General features: G+C 40.1%; 1 protein-coding gene across 1 annotated transcript in view; it reads left to right on the forward strand.

Annotated features, from left to right (window-relative positions):
• ABI3BP (ABI family member 3 binding protein) overlaps positions 1–19,283 on the forward strand; it is a 1,978,933-nt gene that overhangs the window by 1,576,818 nt on the left and 382,832 nt on the right. The window contains exon 100 of the mRNA XM_085622401.1: positions 316–393. Coding sequence (XP_085478527.1) covers positions 316–393 — 78 coding nt within the window. The remainder of the gene's footprint in view (positions 1–315; positions 394–19,283) is intronic.

Here is a 19,283-nt window from a genome sequence, read left to right on the forward strand (position 1 = left end):
CAAACGATCAATACGAGGTTATCTCTGTTTAATAAAGGCACAGAAAAGTGAAAAAAGAGGGATATATTAGAGCAGACAATTATGTACAAATATTTCAGTCCCGACTTTGAACCTGAACTGTATATTCTGGTGCTGCTGTGAGTGAATTCTATCACCCTTGCATGGCTGGCTGTTAGTTATATTAAACGCGTGTCCCTTGAAAATTCATGAAAAGGTGCAAGTTTTTAATTTCTAAATGGTAATCCTCTAAATTTTCCTCACCAAATTTTAATACGTGTGTAAATGACTGGACTTTTTCTGCTCTTCTCTCTACAGTGCCCAATAGGACAACACAGGCAACTGCGCAACCAAAATCCTCAAATGACCTAAACTGGATAAGCGAGACATCCATAGGTAATACCTCATCTTTTTACACATATTTCAAAATCTGTGGAATAGTAACTGTAAAGTAAAATGTATACATTGTAAAAAATGTCAATGTTCATAATCATATCCTATCCATGTCCAATATTACAATTTTTGTCTGAATTGTTAGAACTTTTGTAAATTGTCAATTTCTTAATCCAGAAAGACGTATTAGTAGTTTCAATATTTGCAAGAGCATTAACATCTTGTAATTTAAGGGATTGCAACAGAGAAGTTCATTGCTAACATTGCAGAAAGAACATATTGACTGACTAAGGTTCTGCAATGGTGATAAATTCTTCAGGAAGCTTTGAGTAATAGATTTATTGTTGAACCAGAGACGAAGAGGGCAAACGTGAATAACCAGGCTGGCTTAGGATGGTCAGTTGGCTCTAAGGAGCGTGGACTAATATTATAATATTAACACTTATAGTAATGAAATATGGCTATATTAGAAGATTAGATTTAGAGTGGCATTTGACAATGTAGATAAGCTTTGCTATGGCAAGGTTCAAATCTTCTATGATCTTGTAAACACTATTTTTATGTTTTATGCAAATATTTTAATACAGGTTTATTTGTTAACGCAGATGACTGTACTCCATGTTTTGCAGTTACTAAATTAGGCAAAAGGTCACTTAGCTTGAAGTGTTTTCAATGATTTCTTCAATTACCCAACTCCAACTTTGATTTCCGTTATCCCAGATGTACCTAATTTAAACAGTGATCCAGTCCATTGTGTGCTGTATGCAGAATATGCACTTGTAGCAGCTAGAATGAAAAAAGTATTTTCTAGATTTGCATTTGCAGTTGAAGGATATGACTCACATCCAGTACCAGTGACTGGGTTGATTGTAACCCAGTAGGGGCTGAAAGGACCTCATAATTTAACATCTCTTTCCTTATAAGGAGCAATAGCGAATCACACGTTAAGTGTGAACTTGTAGACTGTTTAAACCTGGTAGCCATCAGAGCCACAAAAAGAAAATAAAAAATGATTTTCAAAGAAGTGAGGAACAGGTGTGATGAAACCAAGGAAGGAGTAGGTCCTTGTTTGGCTGGAAAGAGGTTGTGACACTGAGCAGATTGGTTAGGCCTGAAGCTACTTTTTTCTGTTAGTGCCTGTGATTAGTTCTATTAGAATGCTTAGGTTTTTATTCCATATTGCTGACTGATTTGAACATTGGCTTTATAAAAAATACATTAATAGATTTCTCGAATGGAACTTGAGTCCCCAATTCTAATAGTTGAGTTATTTCTTCAATAATTTTATTAAGTACCAACTGTCACCTTTTGGTCACTACAGAGTGCAATGTAATCCCATTGCAGCGGTTTTTGTGAGTGAGGATTTAGGCAGTTAGAGTTCTACTCGATGCAAATAGGATCCCATATTTGATAATCACCTGTCAGCATGCTCAAATATCCTGGCTCATAATCTCAAACAAACCTGAATAGGTACATTTTTAGATTGGATGTATAGGAGCAAATAAAACCACAAAGCCTAAAACCAATCAATACATTCACACTGCTTTAGTTTGCCCTTACAAGTAGAACAGTCAAAAAATTGAAATGTGGGGCCAAGTGCATAGTTCCCATTCACAAACCAGTGATGTACTAATAGGTTGCATTGGCAATTGTGCATTCACAAAGGGTTGCAAAACGACCTGCCTAATGAATATTAATTAGGCAGTTCACAATTTACAAACTCCTGTGATCTACTAAGAATGAAGGGATGGTGGCCAGCAAGTCACAAAAGACCTTAGTAGATGGATTCAAATGCAAAACCGAAAGCGTCATGGTTTTTTTAAATAGCTAGTGCCCATTAAAGGCATAGATTCTGCTTACATATTGTGGATCAGGCTCTGGCCCCGAGGATACTGATATGATTCACAAAGGGCTCTATTGCTTGAGTAGGCGCTGTATGATTTACAATATTTCCTATGGTGCAGGCTGTATGTTAATATGTGGTTTCATTTTGTTGTCTTTTGTTTAGTGCGTTAGTCAGATATAATTTCATAATACTTTAAAATAATAAAATGAGAGATTTCCCCACAGGTGTGCAATACCCCCATTCCACATAGGTTTCCCTTGACTATTTACCCTCTCAGTCACTTCACACTGCCTAGGGTTTATATTCTGAAAACAGGAACACTTTACAACACAAACAAAGCAACTTCCATTGTTACCCACTGGAGTATAATATTCAGAGGGGCACATATCTGTTTGCCGATAGACCCTCTGTTTAGATTTACGTCTGTTGTACAGAAAGTGTGAACAGTTCGTCCAAAGGAGATGTTCGTGGGAGATGTTCCATTTATTTCTCTTGCACCTTGCATTCCATTTTCAGTTGTGCTTTCTCTTGCATTTTCATGCATAAAAGTGACTGGCTTAAACATCCTTTTAGTCTTTATGTATAAGTACGGAAGACTACATTAGCATACATTGTAATCCGTCTAGACTTATAAGCACGCTCAAAGGTAATTGTATTGTTTTGCATTAGAAGTCTGCAATGCAAGTGGTCTAACAGGGTACATTGAGGATACCATAAGATGCACTGCTGCACGGATGAGACTCCGGAAAAGAACAGATGAATATCAGTGATGTATCACACAAAATAGTGGGACCAGATGGGTCCCGGAAGGGTAGAGAGATCCTCAACCGCGAGGTTAGAAGGGACACGTTCTCCCTAATTCATGTACTCTGAACCTAATGTGTCCCTTCGGAAAAACGCTGCTCGTTCCTCCAGAGATAGTAGAGGCAGGGGGGTGGGGGGTCAGGGTTTCCTAAGTGTTTGATGGTAAATCTCTCAAGTGGGGATTCCTGAGAGACTCTGATATGTAACCAACCCGTTACCAGTAGGTTACGGCAGAGTTGGACCGTTGATCAATGTGTGACTACAAGGCCTCCCTCCTGTGCTCCCTGGAGAATCGTAGCCCTGATTACATGGGGTAATTCCTCATCTGAAACCGGCGGCAAGTATTAGGCTTGTTCCTACTTTTACACATAGATGTGCCCTATGCAAAATGCGTAAATGCACTCACATCTCTGGGGGAAGTCACCTCTTTACATCCCACCCTGACGAAAGCCCAGGACTTATTTAGGCCATTAAGGAGGGCTGAAACATGTTGGTGCCTATTCTAGGGTCATAGGACCATCACATCCTGATACCCGATTATAGTGTTTTTAATCTATCCCTCCCACTCCACTAATAAAGGTTACTTTAGGAGTGGGTGAGGAATTTTATCTTTAGCGATACGCCCCCATACACCTTATCATAAGTGCTCCCTGGAAGATGTTTGAGCCCACCCCGACATCTAGGAATTGGGGTGAGCCTGATGATGAAGCATCTCACTGTTAGAGTGAGTGAGGGCTATATAAAGAAAAGGGTCTCTCTCCCTTCCCACCCGTAACAACGGGTTGGTTACATATCAGAGTCTTTCAGGAATCCCCACTTGAGAGATTTACCATCAAACACTTAGGAACCCCCCCACTCCCTGCCTCTTCTATCTCTGGAGGAACTAGCAGCGTCTTTCTGAAGGGACACATTAGGTTCAGAATATCAGTGATGACCAGCCTCCACTGGTCATATAGGACACAAAAAGACATTTGATCCACTCCTAAAATCAGCATGTTGGTAGCATTCCATGGTTCTTTATCTATCAATCAATCAATCAATCAATCAGGATTTGTATAGCGCAGCTGCTTCACCCGTGAGGGTCTTGAGACGCTGTGGGGTCCTGCTGCGGGATTCTGCTGCCCGTTCCTATTGGTTGAACATACAGGTCTTGAGGTTCTTCCTGAACTGTTAGAGCGCCGGAGCTGCTCTGAGGTGTGGGGGAGGGTGTTCCAGGTCTTAGCCGCCAGGTGGGAAAAGAATCGGCCTCCACTGTTCTGCCGATGGATGCGCTGGGTAGCGGCATAGGTCCATGTATGATTTACTGCTGCTGAGGAATATTGCTCCAAGGTTATATGGCAAGCCCTGAAATACTGGGAAATTTAATTTCAAAACTACCTCTAATGAATGCATCTTTTCAAACATATCTTGAAGACTGTGTAAATGATTTACTTGGCCCCGTTTAAAAAGACAGTATTACACCTAGTACTCCCGATATGGACAGACACCCGTGCTGCAATGAGTGCAATGTATGGCTCAGCAGTAAAACACTGGCACTGTCTTTCCCTACTCCCCTACCTGTGCAGCCTGGTCTTGTAAATTTAAAGTCAAGCTGCAGCATACTTTCTATTTCTGTATTATAGTGCATAATTGGAAAACCTGTTTCTGTTTCTATTTTACCTCATTCTGAGGGAATGCTTCTTATTTTACTGTACGGCCTTGAGTATTGGTTAACATACGTATCTATAAACAGTGCATAATCAAACTTTCTGTGATTTTACAAATTAAGCTTTTCCGTTAAAACGATTGCATGGAAATGTATTTACATGTATACGTTAAAACGTTCACAATTTGAGAAATTTTAAGACCAGCAAGGTGAAATATAGATTACTGAAGAAATCAATGAATGATCGACTTCTTGAAACGAGGCCTGCTTCTAGTTGAGCCTATTTTAAGAGCACTGCACCAGTGCTTATCTGGGCACCGTGACTAGAGTTATTGACCTAAATGTAAACTGTTATCATATCAACGGCTAAAACAATATAAATACATGTGGCTAACTAAATGAAATACACAGAACATGTTAGGACCCTTTACTGCTATGCTTTGTTGCAGCTCAGACAATAACCATTTTGATCTACATATTTTGACTGGATCTCCAAAAAGTAAACGGTTTCTTGATCCAGCAGCATGGCTGCCAGTGCTAATCCTGGGAGCTCCAGAAGCAATCCAGGTGACATTTATCAAGCTTTCAAGCAGTGTAACGCGGCAAGCCACCTGGCTGGGCAGCATGAAAGGGAAAGGGCAGTAATGTGCCACATTTAACATTATACGACGCGTTCCTGACCTTTCCAGGCGCTGGTGCCCAATTTGCTGCATAGTGCCAACGTAGATACCCTTGCGCAGTGGTACGGTGTCAAGTGCCTGTTTACTCAGCTTCAGCACAGTTACTGCGATTTTATAATCTGACAATGGCCCACCTTTCAACAGTTTTTGAGAATTTAGAGATTTTCTCAGTCATCTTAATGTGAAGCATCAGAAGAGCACACCACATTGGCCGCAGGCCAATGGCCTTATCGAACATTTCATGGGTACTCTAAATAAAACTGTTCAGCATGCTGCATTGGAAAAGCTTAACCTTAGAACTTTCTTGAATGCTACTCTTAGAGCTTACCGTTCAACCCCTCAATCGACCACAGCTGAAAGCCCAGCAACCTTGATGTTCGGAAGAGCAATGATGACCAAGTTACCTCAATGGACAACACAAGATCAAGTACTGAGGAAGAAACCCACATAAAAGACTTGGATCTTAAAAGGAAAATGAAGACCTATGCAGACAGGCACCAACATGCAATAGAAGTTATTTTTACTAGAAGAGATTGAGTGCTTGTACGTCAGTCTCGAAAACAAAAATCTGATGCTCCCTTTGATGCAGAGCCAGTTCATGATGTGAGCAGCAAAGGTCACATGATGACCGCCCAATGCCCTGGGAAGTCCATTATGCACGATTCCCGGTATTCCCAACATGCAGCTAATTGCTTTTCAGACACTGATGTCAATGAAGAGACTGGGTCTGAACCGACAATTGAAGACCCCAGACTGCTGTTGTTCCTACATTTCTAATGCAGGTCACAGACACTTCATTGCCTTTCCCCAGTTTCTAAAGACACAATCAGGATGTGTGATCAGAGTGCCATGAAGACTCATCAGCTATGATTATATATATTTTTGTTAAAAATTGAAATTATTTATTCAACAGAGGAGGAAATGTGGTGTTGTGTGAGTTAGGAATGACGAAACCCTTTTGGCTCCTGACGGACTCCATAGAACTGTGATGTAAGTGTTAGAGCTTAGTGAAGTGAATGCAGGTTTAGTATGTTGAATTCGCGGTTACGAGCAGATTAATAAAGACGTGTAATGCTAAGCTCCGTGTGTGGTGTAGGTATTGGCCGGTACCCAGGCAGGGAGGACGCTACATCATCCTATTCACCTCTCTTTTTCACATCATGTCTCAGTCTGTCTCCCCAGCTGCACTCCGGGATCCACCGCATGCTGTTGCCCTGTGCTAGGCAGAGAGAGAGCTAACTGTGACAAGAGATCAGGGCTATCCACAGGTCCTGCTTGATCACTAATCTGTATAAGTGCTACACGAGGTCTGTGATTCAGGCAGGGAGACCGTGCTGGGACAGGAATGCTGCTCCTCCCCACTAAACCCCACATACCTAGAAGGTCAGCTCCCTAGCAGGCTATTATTGGATTAAAGGCAGTAAAAGTCAGGCGTGGTGAGTGAACATTTTCAGTGGCAGTAGTCGCAGGGTGTGCTCACTGTGGTTGCTAAGGACCTCAAAGGCTTGTTCCTCCAATGGAAATCACTAGAAGAACCTCCCTTGCATCCCTAGGAATTCATTTGTTAAACTGAACCAATGTGTCTAGCAGACAAAAACAAAACAGGATAGCTTTTGTATGTTATGCATGTATGAGAAAAACAACATATTGTGACACACACTGTGAAGATTGAGTGTACGTTTCAGATATAAACTAGTTTCGAGATGCATTGCAGTGAAAGCATATTGTAAGAAGTGGGATAATAAACCAAACAACCAATAGCATGTGGTGAGAGAGTATATTGCTCTGGCCTGAGCCACAGTGTGATTGACACTGCCTCAAAGCAGTGGCTGAAGGGGTCTGACCTAAACAAGCCAGTGATGAAGAGGACTACTACAATGCTAACCCAAAGCCATCTCCAACTCTAACAAAGCCAACTGTATATTGTAAACAGTAGGTCCTACAGATAACAGTGCGCCAAGTCCGGCCTAAAAATAAGGTTCCTTATTTGAATTGTTAATAAAAAGATTTATAAAAAAAAATATTAAAAAAAATAAGGTTCCTGCAAACGTTGAGGCTGCTAAGCAACATGGTGTGGGGTCCATCACTTGGTGAACAAAATGACATTTGAGGCCCGGAAGTGTTCCATGTACACGGTTGAATATGGAATTCCCTCTGCATGATCTGTAAGGTTCTGAAGGCAGTACTTGTTTGTACAAAACAATTCAAAGAATTTGTAAAAATTAAGACACCTGCATGGCAAGATGGACCATGTGACATTTGCACAGGAGCTGCATTTTCTATTATGCATCCTCAGTGGTCCATTATCACTGTTTCAAGTTCTGACATCATCTATACCTGGACATAACGGCTCACCATGTCTCCCCATTCTAGAAAATAAAATGCAGATATTGAGGCACTGCATCCAATTTGCCTGTTATAAGTACTTGAGCCTTGGTCGCATCCTCACTAAATTCTCATTACCTGTGTTTTGTCCTCCATTTCTTGATTCTAGATGTCTAGCTACATAAACAATCTGAACACCTAGACAGCATGTGCAGTTAATAGAGCTACAAACGCCGAAACTAAATCTACATACGTTCCCCAGTATTGATCTGCATGATTCCTTTTAAGGGCCAGTGGTACATGGTGGTGTTTTATTTGCATTATGTGTAAATGAAGAAACCATTATGAAGGAACCCGTTATGAAGAAAATGAATGTATTAAAGTGAGCAAAAGAACTTCTATTCTGAGGCACATTGAAGAAAATCCTTTCAATGCTGAAATCATGTATTTTCTTGGCTAATGATTTCAGCTCTGTAGGATTAGTATATAGATTAGTGTTTGGTTAAAGAATGGGATTACAGTTATATTAGGGATGTATTAAAATATAGAGTTTTTTTGGCTTTGAGATTGGGTTACTTATGACTGTTTTGCAGTATGGTTGTGAATATTTATTACTTGTTAAAGTTAAGGATCAACACTGGGGCTTGGGTAAGGGTAATCATTAGGGTTATAATTAAAGCTAGCATCAAGGTTGGGGCGCTGAATAGTAGGGACTAGAGATTATGGATGTGTTTACGGGTTGGAAAGGGTTTGGGTAAGGGCAAGACTTGGTTCTAAAGGTAGAAACAGGGTTGAAGTCACATATTTCCTTCATTTTAATATCCTGCATAACGGCTTCTTCCAAATTGTCACTATAATAAGCCAAATACATTGTCTTCATTTTGAGTTCTTCATAATTACTTGTTCATAATTATAGTAAATCATTTTATACATCGTTCATTATAACACGTATCCATCGTATCTGCTTGTGAACATAATATGTGGCTCCATGTTACCCACTATTCCAATTAAAAAGGTGTTTCTTTATTCTACTCCCTCCAGCCTTCAGTGGGCTAAAACAAACTAAAGCAACTGATGGCTAAGACACACCACTCAAAAAGAGAAATTCACCACTTTTAAAGTAGTACTTTAACCATATGTGTGACTGTATGCTCATCAGGTGTTATTCTACATTTTTAAGTACTCCTTGTATACTACAGTAGGCCACAGATGAACTGAAAATCAGTGTCCTTGCACTGAATCTGTTATTCCCCATTTAGAAGCCTTTATTTCATCACCACTGTTCCCCTGCTTTTATTAAGTGAAATGTCTGGGGCTGTGCTTAATCAACTCAACACTGTTCAATTACACATCACATAATTCAACAAAAAGATCACATAATACAAATCAACAACACAATGCATAACACACAACATACATACAAATCACACCACATACTTCCAAAACACCCCTCAAAATTAAACAGCACACCCCAAATTAAACTCCACTGCATAACTACTCCACAACACATAATACCCTACGACATAATTACTCTCCATAACACACAGTCCCACTCTACATCATTACTGTTCACTAAATACCACATAGATTCTACCCACAAAATTCCATTGCACAATATTCCACATAATTCCACTCCACACCACACACACCCACTCCCCTCCAAAACTCATAAGTAAAAAAAAATGACAATGCCAGTAGCTCTAATTCTCGCAAATGCGAGACCTATTGCATTATAAATGCTTATTTGCTTCTGAGAAAGAATTGAGTCCAGATATGAGCAGTGCTTTTGTAAACAAAAAAGTCATCCTACTCGCTTGAATGGAGATGCTTGTTTTCTGCCATTAGGATACTGGGAATTGGAAAAGAGCTGCTGTCCTAGATATCGTATACTAATCCGACAGAGAGGGCCAGGGTAAACCGGGACGAATCAGAAACCTATTGTGTCAGAGCGGAATATACCTGTCTGTGATGTATATGCGCTGCTGACCTAATGGCCTTTGTAGTTGATATAGTCCTAAAAGCACACTTGTGGATGGATTTTCTTTTACTATGTATAACATTTGTTCTGCCTTGGGGCTGGGTTGTCATCAGTCTGTTTCCCTGTAAAGTACTATGAAGAGAATAATAACCTAAATAAAAACTGATGGGGTAGGGAGTGGGAAAGTGCTAAGCAAGTAAGGAGGGAGGATAAGAGGTCGAGGCTGGTGGTCTTTCACCAGCAGTCCTAAAGGGGGCCTTTGGATCTGCCTCTCTGAAGGCCGCAGAGGGTGAAGTAGTAATCCTCCGTATCCTTTGAGTGCTGCTACTTTACATTGGATGCCGTCCCGGTAGATTGCAGTGTTCCTTTAGTAGATTAGGTGGGAAGGCCTGGTGGGATAGGATATTCTTCAGTTCATGCAGGAGCTGTTGTCAAAGAGCAGGGCTCGGTTTTAAGCTTCGGCTCTTCGTGTTCACATGAGTTTGAGTGCATCTTTGCTTTCGAAATTGCTAGCATGATAGTTTTCAGTTGCTATTCTCAAGTTGAAGGTTAGTTTATAGACTGATGGACAAATTTGGTCATCTGTTTAGGGACCCAAGGACAGTGAGCAGGACGGGTCGTGCAGGACATGTTGAAGGCCACCCTGTATTCCATAGGCAGCCGGTCTACGAAACAGAGTACGTTTGTTATGGGATCTTTTGCCTTCAGTTCCAGGATTCATCACGGTTGTGTTGTTTCATTATGCAAAATTACATTGCTTGACCACTACACCACCCTACACTACTTCACTTGAGCACCTGGTTTCGCATTTGGGACCTATTAGACTTGCCAATGGTTTTTAGCCATGCTATGCAGCATCTATGAAACTGTGCAGAATGGCTAAAGAAGAATTACAAAAAAAGCCTATGACGTGGCCACTAGCGTCATTTCGTAGGCATGCACACCATGATGCAGGCAATCTTTTTCTTTTTATTTATAGATCTAATTGGTAACTAAAAACAAACAAGCATTGGCATAGCCACTAGGTCTTGCCTTTGGGACCTTCTAAGTGTTTAGCCATGCAACAGTTTATGTTGTTGCACCAAGGATATTGTGCTGCATACCTAAATACTTATAAGGTCCCAAAAGTGAGACCAATTGGCTATGCCAATGCTTGTTTTATTTCTACTAATTTCCAGCTTATGTTCATTCTTATAAAACTCAGTCCCCTAAGGAATCGCAGAAAAATAGTGAGCTGTAAAAGGCATAAAACTGCCTGCTATTGAATTTAAGTCCCAAGAAACACTACCTGTCTAGAACATTAAATCCCTTATACTCTTCTGGGCAGATGAGACAGTATCTAAACAGGAACACCAACCGTTTTTTTTAGTCAGCATCCATACATTGTACTTCACCAGCTTCACTTGGTGTGAAACTGCAACAGTAACTTCCACTTCTGCATTATTCAATGACTCACTCTGTTGGCTCCACATCACCTACCTCCCTCACACATGCCCTTTACATTTTACTTTGCTCTGAAAGGTTCAACTGCTTCACCTGGGCTTTGTTCTCCAGATAAGGAGGACCGACCTGTGTCTCCTTCTGAACAGCAAACTTTCTCCCTCCTTTAGCCCTGCGACAAAGGAGACCAGCTACCGGGTCTCCTGTTGCTTCTATACCTTTCCTTGGAGTGAAACTGCATTGGTGACTTCCATGTCTGCCCATCTCAGCTATTGCCTGTGTCAGGAGGACCATTTGGCGCCTCTTTCTGGGCAACACGCTTCCTGTCACAAAGTGGTCTAACCAGGAGGGCTCCGGCTAATTCAGTCAGAGCTGCAGAGCACCCCTCTTCTCGAAGCTATCAGTAGCCAGCCATACCTGCCCCATCGCTGCACCACAACCAAGGGCTCCCCACTAGAGTGTTTGCAGCATTCTCCACTTCTCCATGTCTTCCCTTCAACACTGCTGTAAGTGCCTCCGACCCCTCAACTGTTTGATCAGAGATGGCAGACTGTCATCCTTTAGTCATTGATACACAGGTAAGAGCATTAACTGCTTCAGAGAAGCATGGTTTCTGTACGTTTCTGAATGGCTCTTCAAACATAGAATTGCAGAGAGCTACGCAGTGCGCTACTTCTGGGTGTTGCTCACAGAAGCCATCTTTTCCCTCAACCTTAACCGTATTGTCATCTTACATTTAGCATGATTGATGTTTCATGCACCTCATTTCATTTGGTTGGTAAAAATAGGTATAATATTGGTTCTCAAACTCTGATACATACATACCACATGGCATGAAACCCCTCTCCAAGCTAGTCTGTATCATGTCAACATGATCAGAAGTCTTCTCCTTGTCAATAGAAACTAATGACACTAGCAAGTTTTAAGAAGAAAGTGTTTAGACCACTGCTACCAGTACCAATTAATTCACCCAAAACAAGTTTAATACATTATTTCAAAATATGTGCATAACTCTTTACATTGTAATTTATCATTGAGTTGATATGTGTGTTAGCAATTATAAATAAATAATTCCCGTTTTATTTTGTAAGTATTCTAAAATAAAACAAACTTAAGATGAATGCTTTTATTTTGAAATAATGTTATCCAGTTTGACTTTTACAATATTAAAAAAGTAACATCATAATTAATTCTACTTTGGTTATATCGCTTCTTCTGCAATTTTCACCCCACTACAGTCATTCGTGTTTTGTCTTTCCTAAAAAGAAAATACGTTTATTCTTTAGAAAAATGTCAGTGCAGGACCATTCAACAGGATGGGTCTAAAGGTTTAAAGGTGGCCTCTTTCAATCCTCCATCCTTAGGTTAGCTATCTTTAGGATATCAGTCTTTAGGTTCCTTACGGGTTGATGCTTTCTGTTCTTTCAAACTTGGCAATCAAACCTCTTTCAAGAGGTATTAGTTACCAAATTACCACTAAGGTAAAATGAAACTGGAAACGTTCCCTTAGGCCAGACATACCATGTATTTACAAATTAAATGGATAAGATATAACTCTCTAAAGCCACCCGGTTCTTTCAGATTTTGTTCTTTGTCCTTTGGTGGCTCACTCTGCCTCATATTGTGCACAATATTCTGTGTGGTCATACTTTCGCAAGTATGAATCTATAGTCTGGAACTCTGCCATAGGTAGGCATGCTGTCCATGCCAGCTATGTATCAATGGGGTCAGCAGCTGTCAGTCCTGTCTAATTGGCATCTGCATCAGTAGCCATGTCTGGTACCTCTGCATCAACAGTAAATTAAAGCTGTTGCTCTCATAACATTTTTTCAGGTCTTTCACAAGGCGTTCTTCCAGGTAGCCCCATGTGAATCAATTCTTCTCCAAAATAGCAGGAAGGTAGTCTAAGATTTGCATTGCAAGTGGATCAAAAAGGCTGTAATATTTGCTGCACTATGTAAATACCAATACTGAAGAAAATGGAGCTTACCAGGTGCAGTCAACGCCTCCTTTCTGTGCTTTTCTCTGAAAATGAAGAATGCATGCTGAATTGGCATTCATACAGCCAAATTCAACATCTGCTTCCCCCGGCTACTCTCAGTAGATTTGACCTGCCTACATGTATCAGGGGAAAATTTCAGACAATATAAGCGTAACAAAAACATACAATTAAGTTCAGCGTGCCCATGGTTATCAGATTGTGTCCTCGGCAATCTACAGCTTTCTAGATCTCTGTATTCTCTGAAATGGGAGCTTGTTACCAGCCCACTGACTCTTAATACCCTTCAATTCTGTGAAATGAGGTACTCAGCTCAATAATTTGCTGGCAGTAGCAGGAGTATCACATCATTTTTTGGGCTGGTTTAGTGTTTATTATTGGGTATTACCCTGGTTCAATGCAAAAAGCGTTCTATTGCTGGCAGGAAAGTTCACCTGTGGGGGCCACAGAGATCTCTCCTATTGCTGGTACTATATAATGTATCAAAAGCCTTTCCATGACTTCTTGCAATAGGCCATGAGGGAATAAAATCGTTATTTTCCACCTCTACTTTGGAAAGGGCTAGAAAAATATTTAAAATTAATTTCCTGCTCGGTTTTTTCAAATGTATTTATTTATTTGATTTAGTTCTCTACTGATAACAACAAATAGGATGATCGAACGATAAAATTACATTTATAATTAGTAAAATTGTGAACGCTTATCCTAATACAAGTTTTAAAAAGTTTTTAAAAATTTAAATAGATTATAAGATACATATTCATGGGGAGGTTATTTAAGAATGGAAATCAATTTCTGTACACTTGTAGAATTACACTTTGTTTGAATTTATTTGAAAAATCGCTTTCTTACAACAACTACTGGGGAATTAGGACAAACAAACAAAATATGCATCAGATCTTGAACTCCTCCTTTACAGAGGTCACATAAGCTACTGACATTATTGTTATTTGTCCATTTACAAGTAAAGGATTTGAGAGGGAGGATCCCAAACCGAAGTAAAATGATGCATCTCCGGGCGCCGTGTTTCAAAGTGAAATTAAGATATTGTTGCCTTTGTTTGAATTCAATTGACTCAGCGTATACCTTATAACATTGCAATTTTGTACAGTGATGGAAATGAAGATCGTAGCTTATCCTTGGAGTCAAGTGTTTTAAAAAGAGTTTAAAATGTGCCGGAGTCCAGGTTTTCAGCAGATCAACTGTACATTCTGACAACTTCAGTGCAAACACTAAGTTTCGATAAAAGACGTATTTTGAGGATCCTTCATCAAAGATTTCCAGTTTTAGTAGAGCTCTTAGAGAACCTTTTTCAGCATGTGAGATGTTATACGCCCATCGAATAATAGCACTGAGTCCTCTGGCTTTCTTTGAGTTGTATTGGATACCATTGATTTATAGGAATATGCTCAAGAGCGTATGAAAGAACAGGTGGAATCTTGATACTAAAAACCTGTAAAAGGGTTGAAAAATGCCTATGCCCGGTAGCAGAGTATAATCTTTGGAGCGCCCCGGCATGAACATCAGCTTTGTAGGCCAGGTGGTGGAGATGGGAATGATTTTTTAAGGTTTGAAAAAAATACGACCTAAGTACATGTATTCATTCACTATTTCTAACGGTTGTCCTCCTAAGGTCCAGTTGTAATTTACGTATCTTTGTCTTCCTCGAAAAGGAACTATTTTTGTCTTTATGTCAGGGACTAAAAAAGTTTGTTCTGCGTATAACGCAAGTGCATGCAAGTTCCTTTGAAGATCGAACGGGGTAAGATCGAGGATAATCACATCATCTGCATACATCAAAGTATGTATTTTATGTAGTGATATTTTCGGAGGGAAATTAATTATCTGCATAAAACAATCTGGGAGATCACTAAGGTAGAGGGAAAATAATAGAGGAGCTAAAATACACCCTTGTCTTAGGCCATTTGATGTTTTAATTGGGGATGTGAGGCCCCTCTCTCTCCCCAATAATACTTGGCACCAAGTTTCAGAGTGGAGTGACACAATTATATGTAATAAATTGTCCGGGATTCCCAATTGTTTTAGCATACACCAAAGTGTTGGTCTGTCAACTCTGTTGAATGCTGTTGAAAAATCGACAAAGACAGAGTAGACGACCTGTGATTTCGAGACCACATATTCATCAATTATTGTTTGTGACATCGCGATATTATCAGTTACAGAATGTTTTTTGCAAAACCCAGCTTGGTTAAATGGGATTGATCCAGTTGAGAAGGCCCACTCTTTGAGATGGTCCAATACACTGGCTGCGAAGATCTTTTCTGTCGCATCGAGCAGTGCGATCTGTCGGTAGTTGCCGGGGGACAGTCGGGAGCCCTTCTTATGGATAGGGATAATTATACTTCGTTTCCAAGTTTTGGGGATTTCGCCAGTGGCGAAGCTATGGGAAAAGAGGGGGGCTAAAAACAAACTCTACTCCTTTGGATTCTTTTGGAGCACCTTTATTGGTATTTGATCTGGGCCCATTGCTGCAGATGTTCTTGCATTTCTTATACGAAGTTCAATTTGAAATGGTGAAGGGGCGGCATCATCGAGAGTAGTGACCCGTATCTTGCCTGATGGTCGTATCATGATTTCTTTCCTCACGTTTATCTTGTATAAATTTGTTAAATACACTTCCCATTCCCTTGGGGGGACTGGTGAGGCTTGTTAAGGTTTTTTGTGCCTGCTTCCTTTGCAATAAGAGTCCAGTATTCACGTATATTTTTTTGTTTAGCCGCAATCTGAATATCCATCCATTTTTTATCCTGTTGCGCTTTTATTTGCTTTTCTTTCGCCCTCCGTTTGCGATTTATAAGTATTTTAATTTCCTGTTCTCTACTGTCGGAGAAACATAGGAATTGTGCCCAACTTAATTTGTTAAGTGATATTACATTTTTGTCAGGATTTTCTTTTTGTGATTTCGTGACTGGAAGCTTCGGAGGTTAAGGGGTTCTTGCAGGAATTTCATGAATTTCTTTAAAGCGACTTCAAAATTTGTTATTGGGTCTGTGAGATGCATATTCTCAAATATTTGCGTAAATGCCTTTGCTATGTTATTGTTGTCGAGTGCTCTCGTATTCCAAGTGATTCGTCCTCGTGCTTGGCTCATGAGTGCAGGACTTTGTGGATACATGTTATAACCCACAGAGCTAGATTTCACTATTAGGCCAGTTGTAAGATTAAGAATTGAGTGGTCGCTTCCCTGATTGAAGTTGATGCTTAGATATTCTATCTTCCTGAACAAGTCCTGGCTACATATCATGAAGTCTAATATTGAGGAGTTAAATATACCTGTTCTTGTACTTGTTGCCGGTATGTCTCCTTCTGTGTTACCGTTTAAGATAACTCCATTGAAAGCTGGTAGCAAGGAGAGTATTAATTTCCCCCGTTAATCTGCTTTGATCCCTGGAGGAAAAACTGGTGTTGAAATTGACAGGACCTCATCGTGTAATCCGTATTCCCATTTCTCCAGTAAGTCATTGGAAATGTTCCCGTTAAAGTCTCCCATTAGGAAGACTGACGGGAATCCTAAGGTTTCTACCACCTCTTCCAGTTCCTCAAATATTTCACACATAAGGAAATACGACTTGGAGCCAGGCGGAATATATAAGTTGTAAATAAGTAAGTCATTTGGAGTATCTGCTAGCTCTTTCCGGCACTTAACCTTTATACATAGGCTGTTTAGTGATTTCATGGGGATGATTTCCTGATCCCATAAGAAATCTTCGCTTAGAAGTACGGCTAATCTGCCCTTAGCGTGTCCCCGGCTGACTGGTTCCGCAGGGATATCATATACAATATATTTGTCTAGATAAAAAATTGTAGTTGACCATGTTTCCTGGAGTGCCACAATCCAAGGGTCGTCTTCCATAATCCTCGCAAGTTTCTCCTGGGTTTTCCCTGCAATATTTCAAGAGGTAATGCTCAGCCATTCGTTAAAAAGGGAGTATTTTTGCCCTTCCCTGTGTTTTACCATTTAAGTTCTCTGCAATCCAGGACCAGTGCTTTACATCCGATTTTGCCTCCTCTGTAGGAATAGGTTTGTTCCAAATCCTTCTTTCACCATTCCTGATTGATATTGTTAGATTTTCATTTGTAATGTTAATCGAGTCAGTGTGACCACTGTGGCCCGGTGGGAGTGAATGGTTTTTCATTTCAGTAATCTCTTTGGGATTGTTCCGATTGTGGAATCCCTTGTGATCAACTACTGCGACATTATATCAATTTTTAAACAAAGTTTCTCTTTCCTTTAAAATAATTCCTGGAATCACCGGAGACCAAAACTCCACAACGGCTACTGTAATTTTCGATTTTAATGGAAAGACTACTAATTTCATCTCTGCACTTGAAAAGGAGTGTAACACTTGTACCTTTTGTATAAGATTTGTAATTCTCTACTGGTTAAGTGGATCATTCCCTGATGGGAATAGATCAGTGAACTCCAAAATGTGTGAATGAGTCTGTTCTTCGTAAGGGGTCCGAAGTTCTTCAATCGGTTGGGTGGGCGCTGAGTGGGAAAATTTATTACAACTTAAGGCAGTTGAAAAGATAACTGCCAAAGCGTTTAGAGCGTTATTGTTCTCTTTTAATTGTGTATCGATGTGCTCCGTGATGTCCTGATTTGGATTATTTTCCAAAAGTTTGTCCTGTTCAGATGATTGGAGTTCGGGAGATGAAGATTTTGGAAACTTTAACACTCGTGATTTTTGTTTCGCGAATCTCCTTGCTATTCTTTTCTTCTGCCTTTTCTTTATGTTCTTTGAAATTCTCCTTTCCATCTTAGTTAAGGAGGTGTCCGAGGGGAGTAAGGGTGGAGATTCGGGCAATTTTCTTCTTTGTTTGATTTCAGTTGTTGAAGTTTTATTAATTTGATCGGCTGTGATTTTGGATTTGATCTGATTGAAAATTGGATAATATGCTTTGACCTGGTTTGAGACTTTATCATTATCTGGTTCCTTGAAAAGTTTGTTAAGCGAAAACGTTTGAATGATCTCCAACTTTTTCTGCGGTACTTTATGTTTCTTTCCTCCCCGTTTGGGTTGATGTATGCTTCGTCTTTAGTAATTTTTCTTCATTTAAAAGGGTATCTTTGTAATTAGGAAGATTGTCCTCAGTTTTTCCCATTCCTTTTTGGGGTGGTGACTGGCAGATACTTTGCTGTTTCCTTTTTTTATCAACAAGATATTGCAACATACCTATTTGTGTGTCCAACCTCTGATCTGAGTTATCCATCATATTCCCCAAAATGTTGAGAATTGATTCTAAAAAATGTTGTAGCGAAAATAAAGAATTTGATACCAGTGTATGACCATTTGGAGATTGTAAGTGCATTGTAGAAAGAAATTCTGGTGATGGGGAGAGATTCCCTAATGAAGTTAAATTTTTTTGGGGGGTACTATTTGTAATTGTCAAGTGATCCTTCATCTTTCTAGGCACTTGGCTCAAGAGAGAAACATTGATGTCAGGTAAAGTAAAATCTGTAGCAGGAATTTGTTGTAAATTGTGTTCTAAGGAAGATGATGATGTTATTCCCTGCTCCTGTGATACTTCTATATTTACCAGATCTTGAGCGCTGGAGTTACTGACTTTATGCCCCTTAAGGTTTTTTTGTTTTTCACTAAGATCAATCAAGGTCACTTCATTGGGGTTTCCGACGTTCTGTGCACTTCCTTGGTCGTTGGGGTCGATCCTTTGTTCATTATGATTTATTTTTGGAAAGAATTTAGTTATTTCAGTAGTCCCCGCCACGTGTCCTACATGGACCTTCTTGCATGCATTTTTGCGTATGTCGTGCTGTGTTCCAATTCTTTTCATAAAGATCGTGCGCGATCTTAATTTTTTGTAAGTCATTGTAGGGTAAGTGATTATAATAATTACTTGTGGGGGACTTTAGATACTTAGCAGTCTTTTCTAAGCGATTTTTTTGGTGATAATGAGTACTGTGGTTAATTTGATGTTTGAACTTGGTCGAGGAAACCCGAGGGAAGATAATTAGCGGGTTATAACGACGAGGTGTGCTGGGATGGCAAACAACTTCACCGGTTGCTCACCTGGCTCTCAAGCAGTAGTTGTATTCAATTGCTACAGGCCTATCTGGCCGTCCGAAACATTCCAGAATCAGGCCACCACAGCAGTCCTCACTCAACGTCCTCGCCGACCGAGCCTGTGGCCGG

Source organism: Triturus cristatus, chromosome 8 (assembly GCF_964204655.1).
Source record: "Triturus cristatus chromosome 8, aTriCri1.1, whole genome shotgun sequence".
In the NCBI taxonomy this organism is placed as follows: domain Eukaryota; kingdom Metazoa; phylum Chordata; class Amphibia; order Caudata; family Salamandridae; genus Triturus; species Triturus cristatus.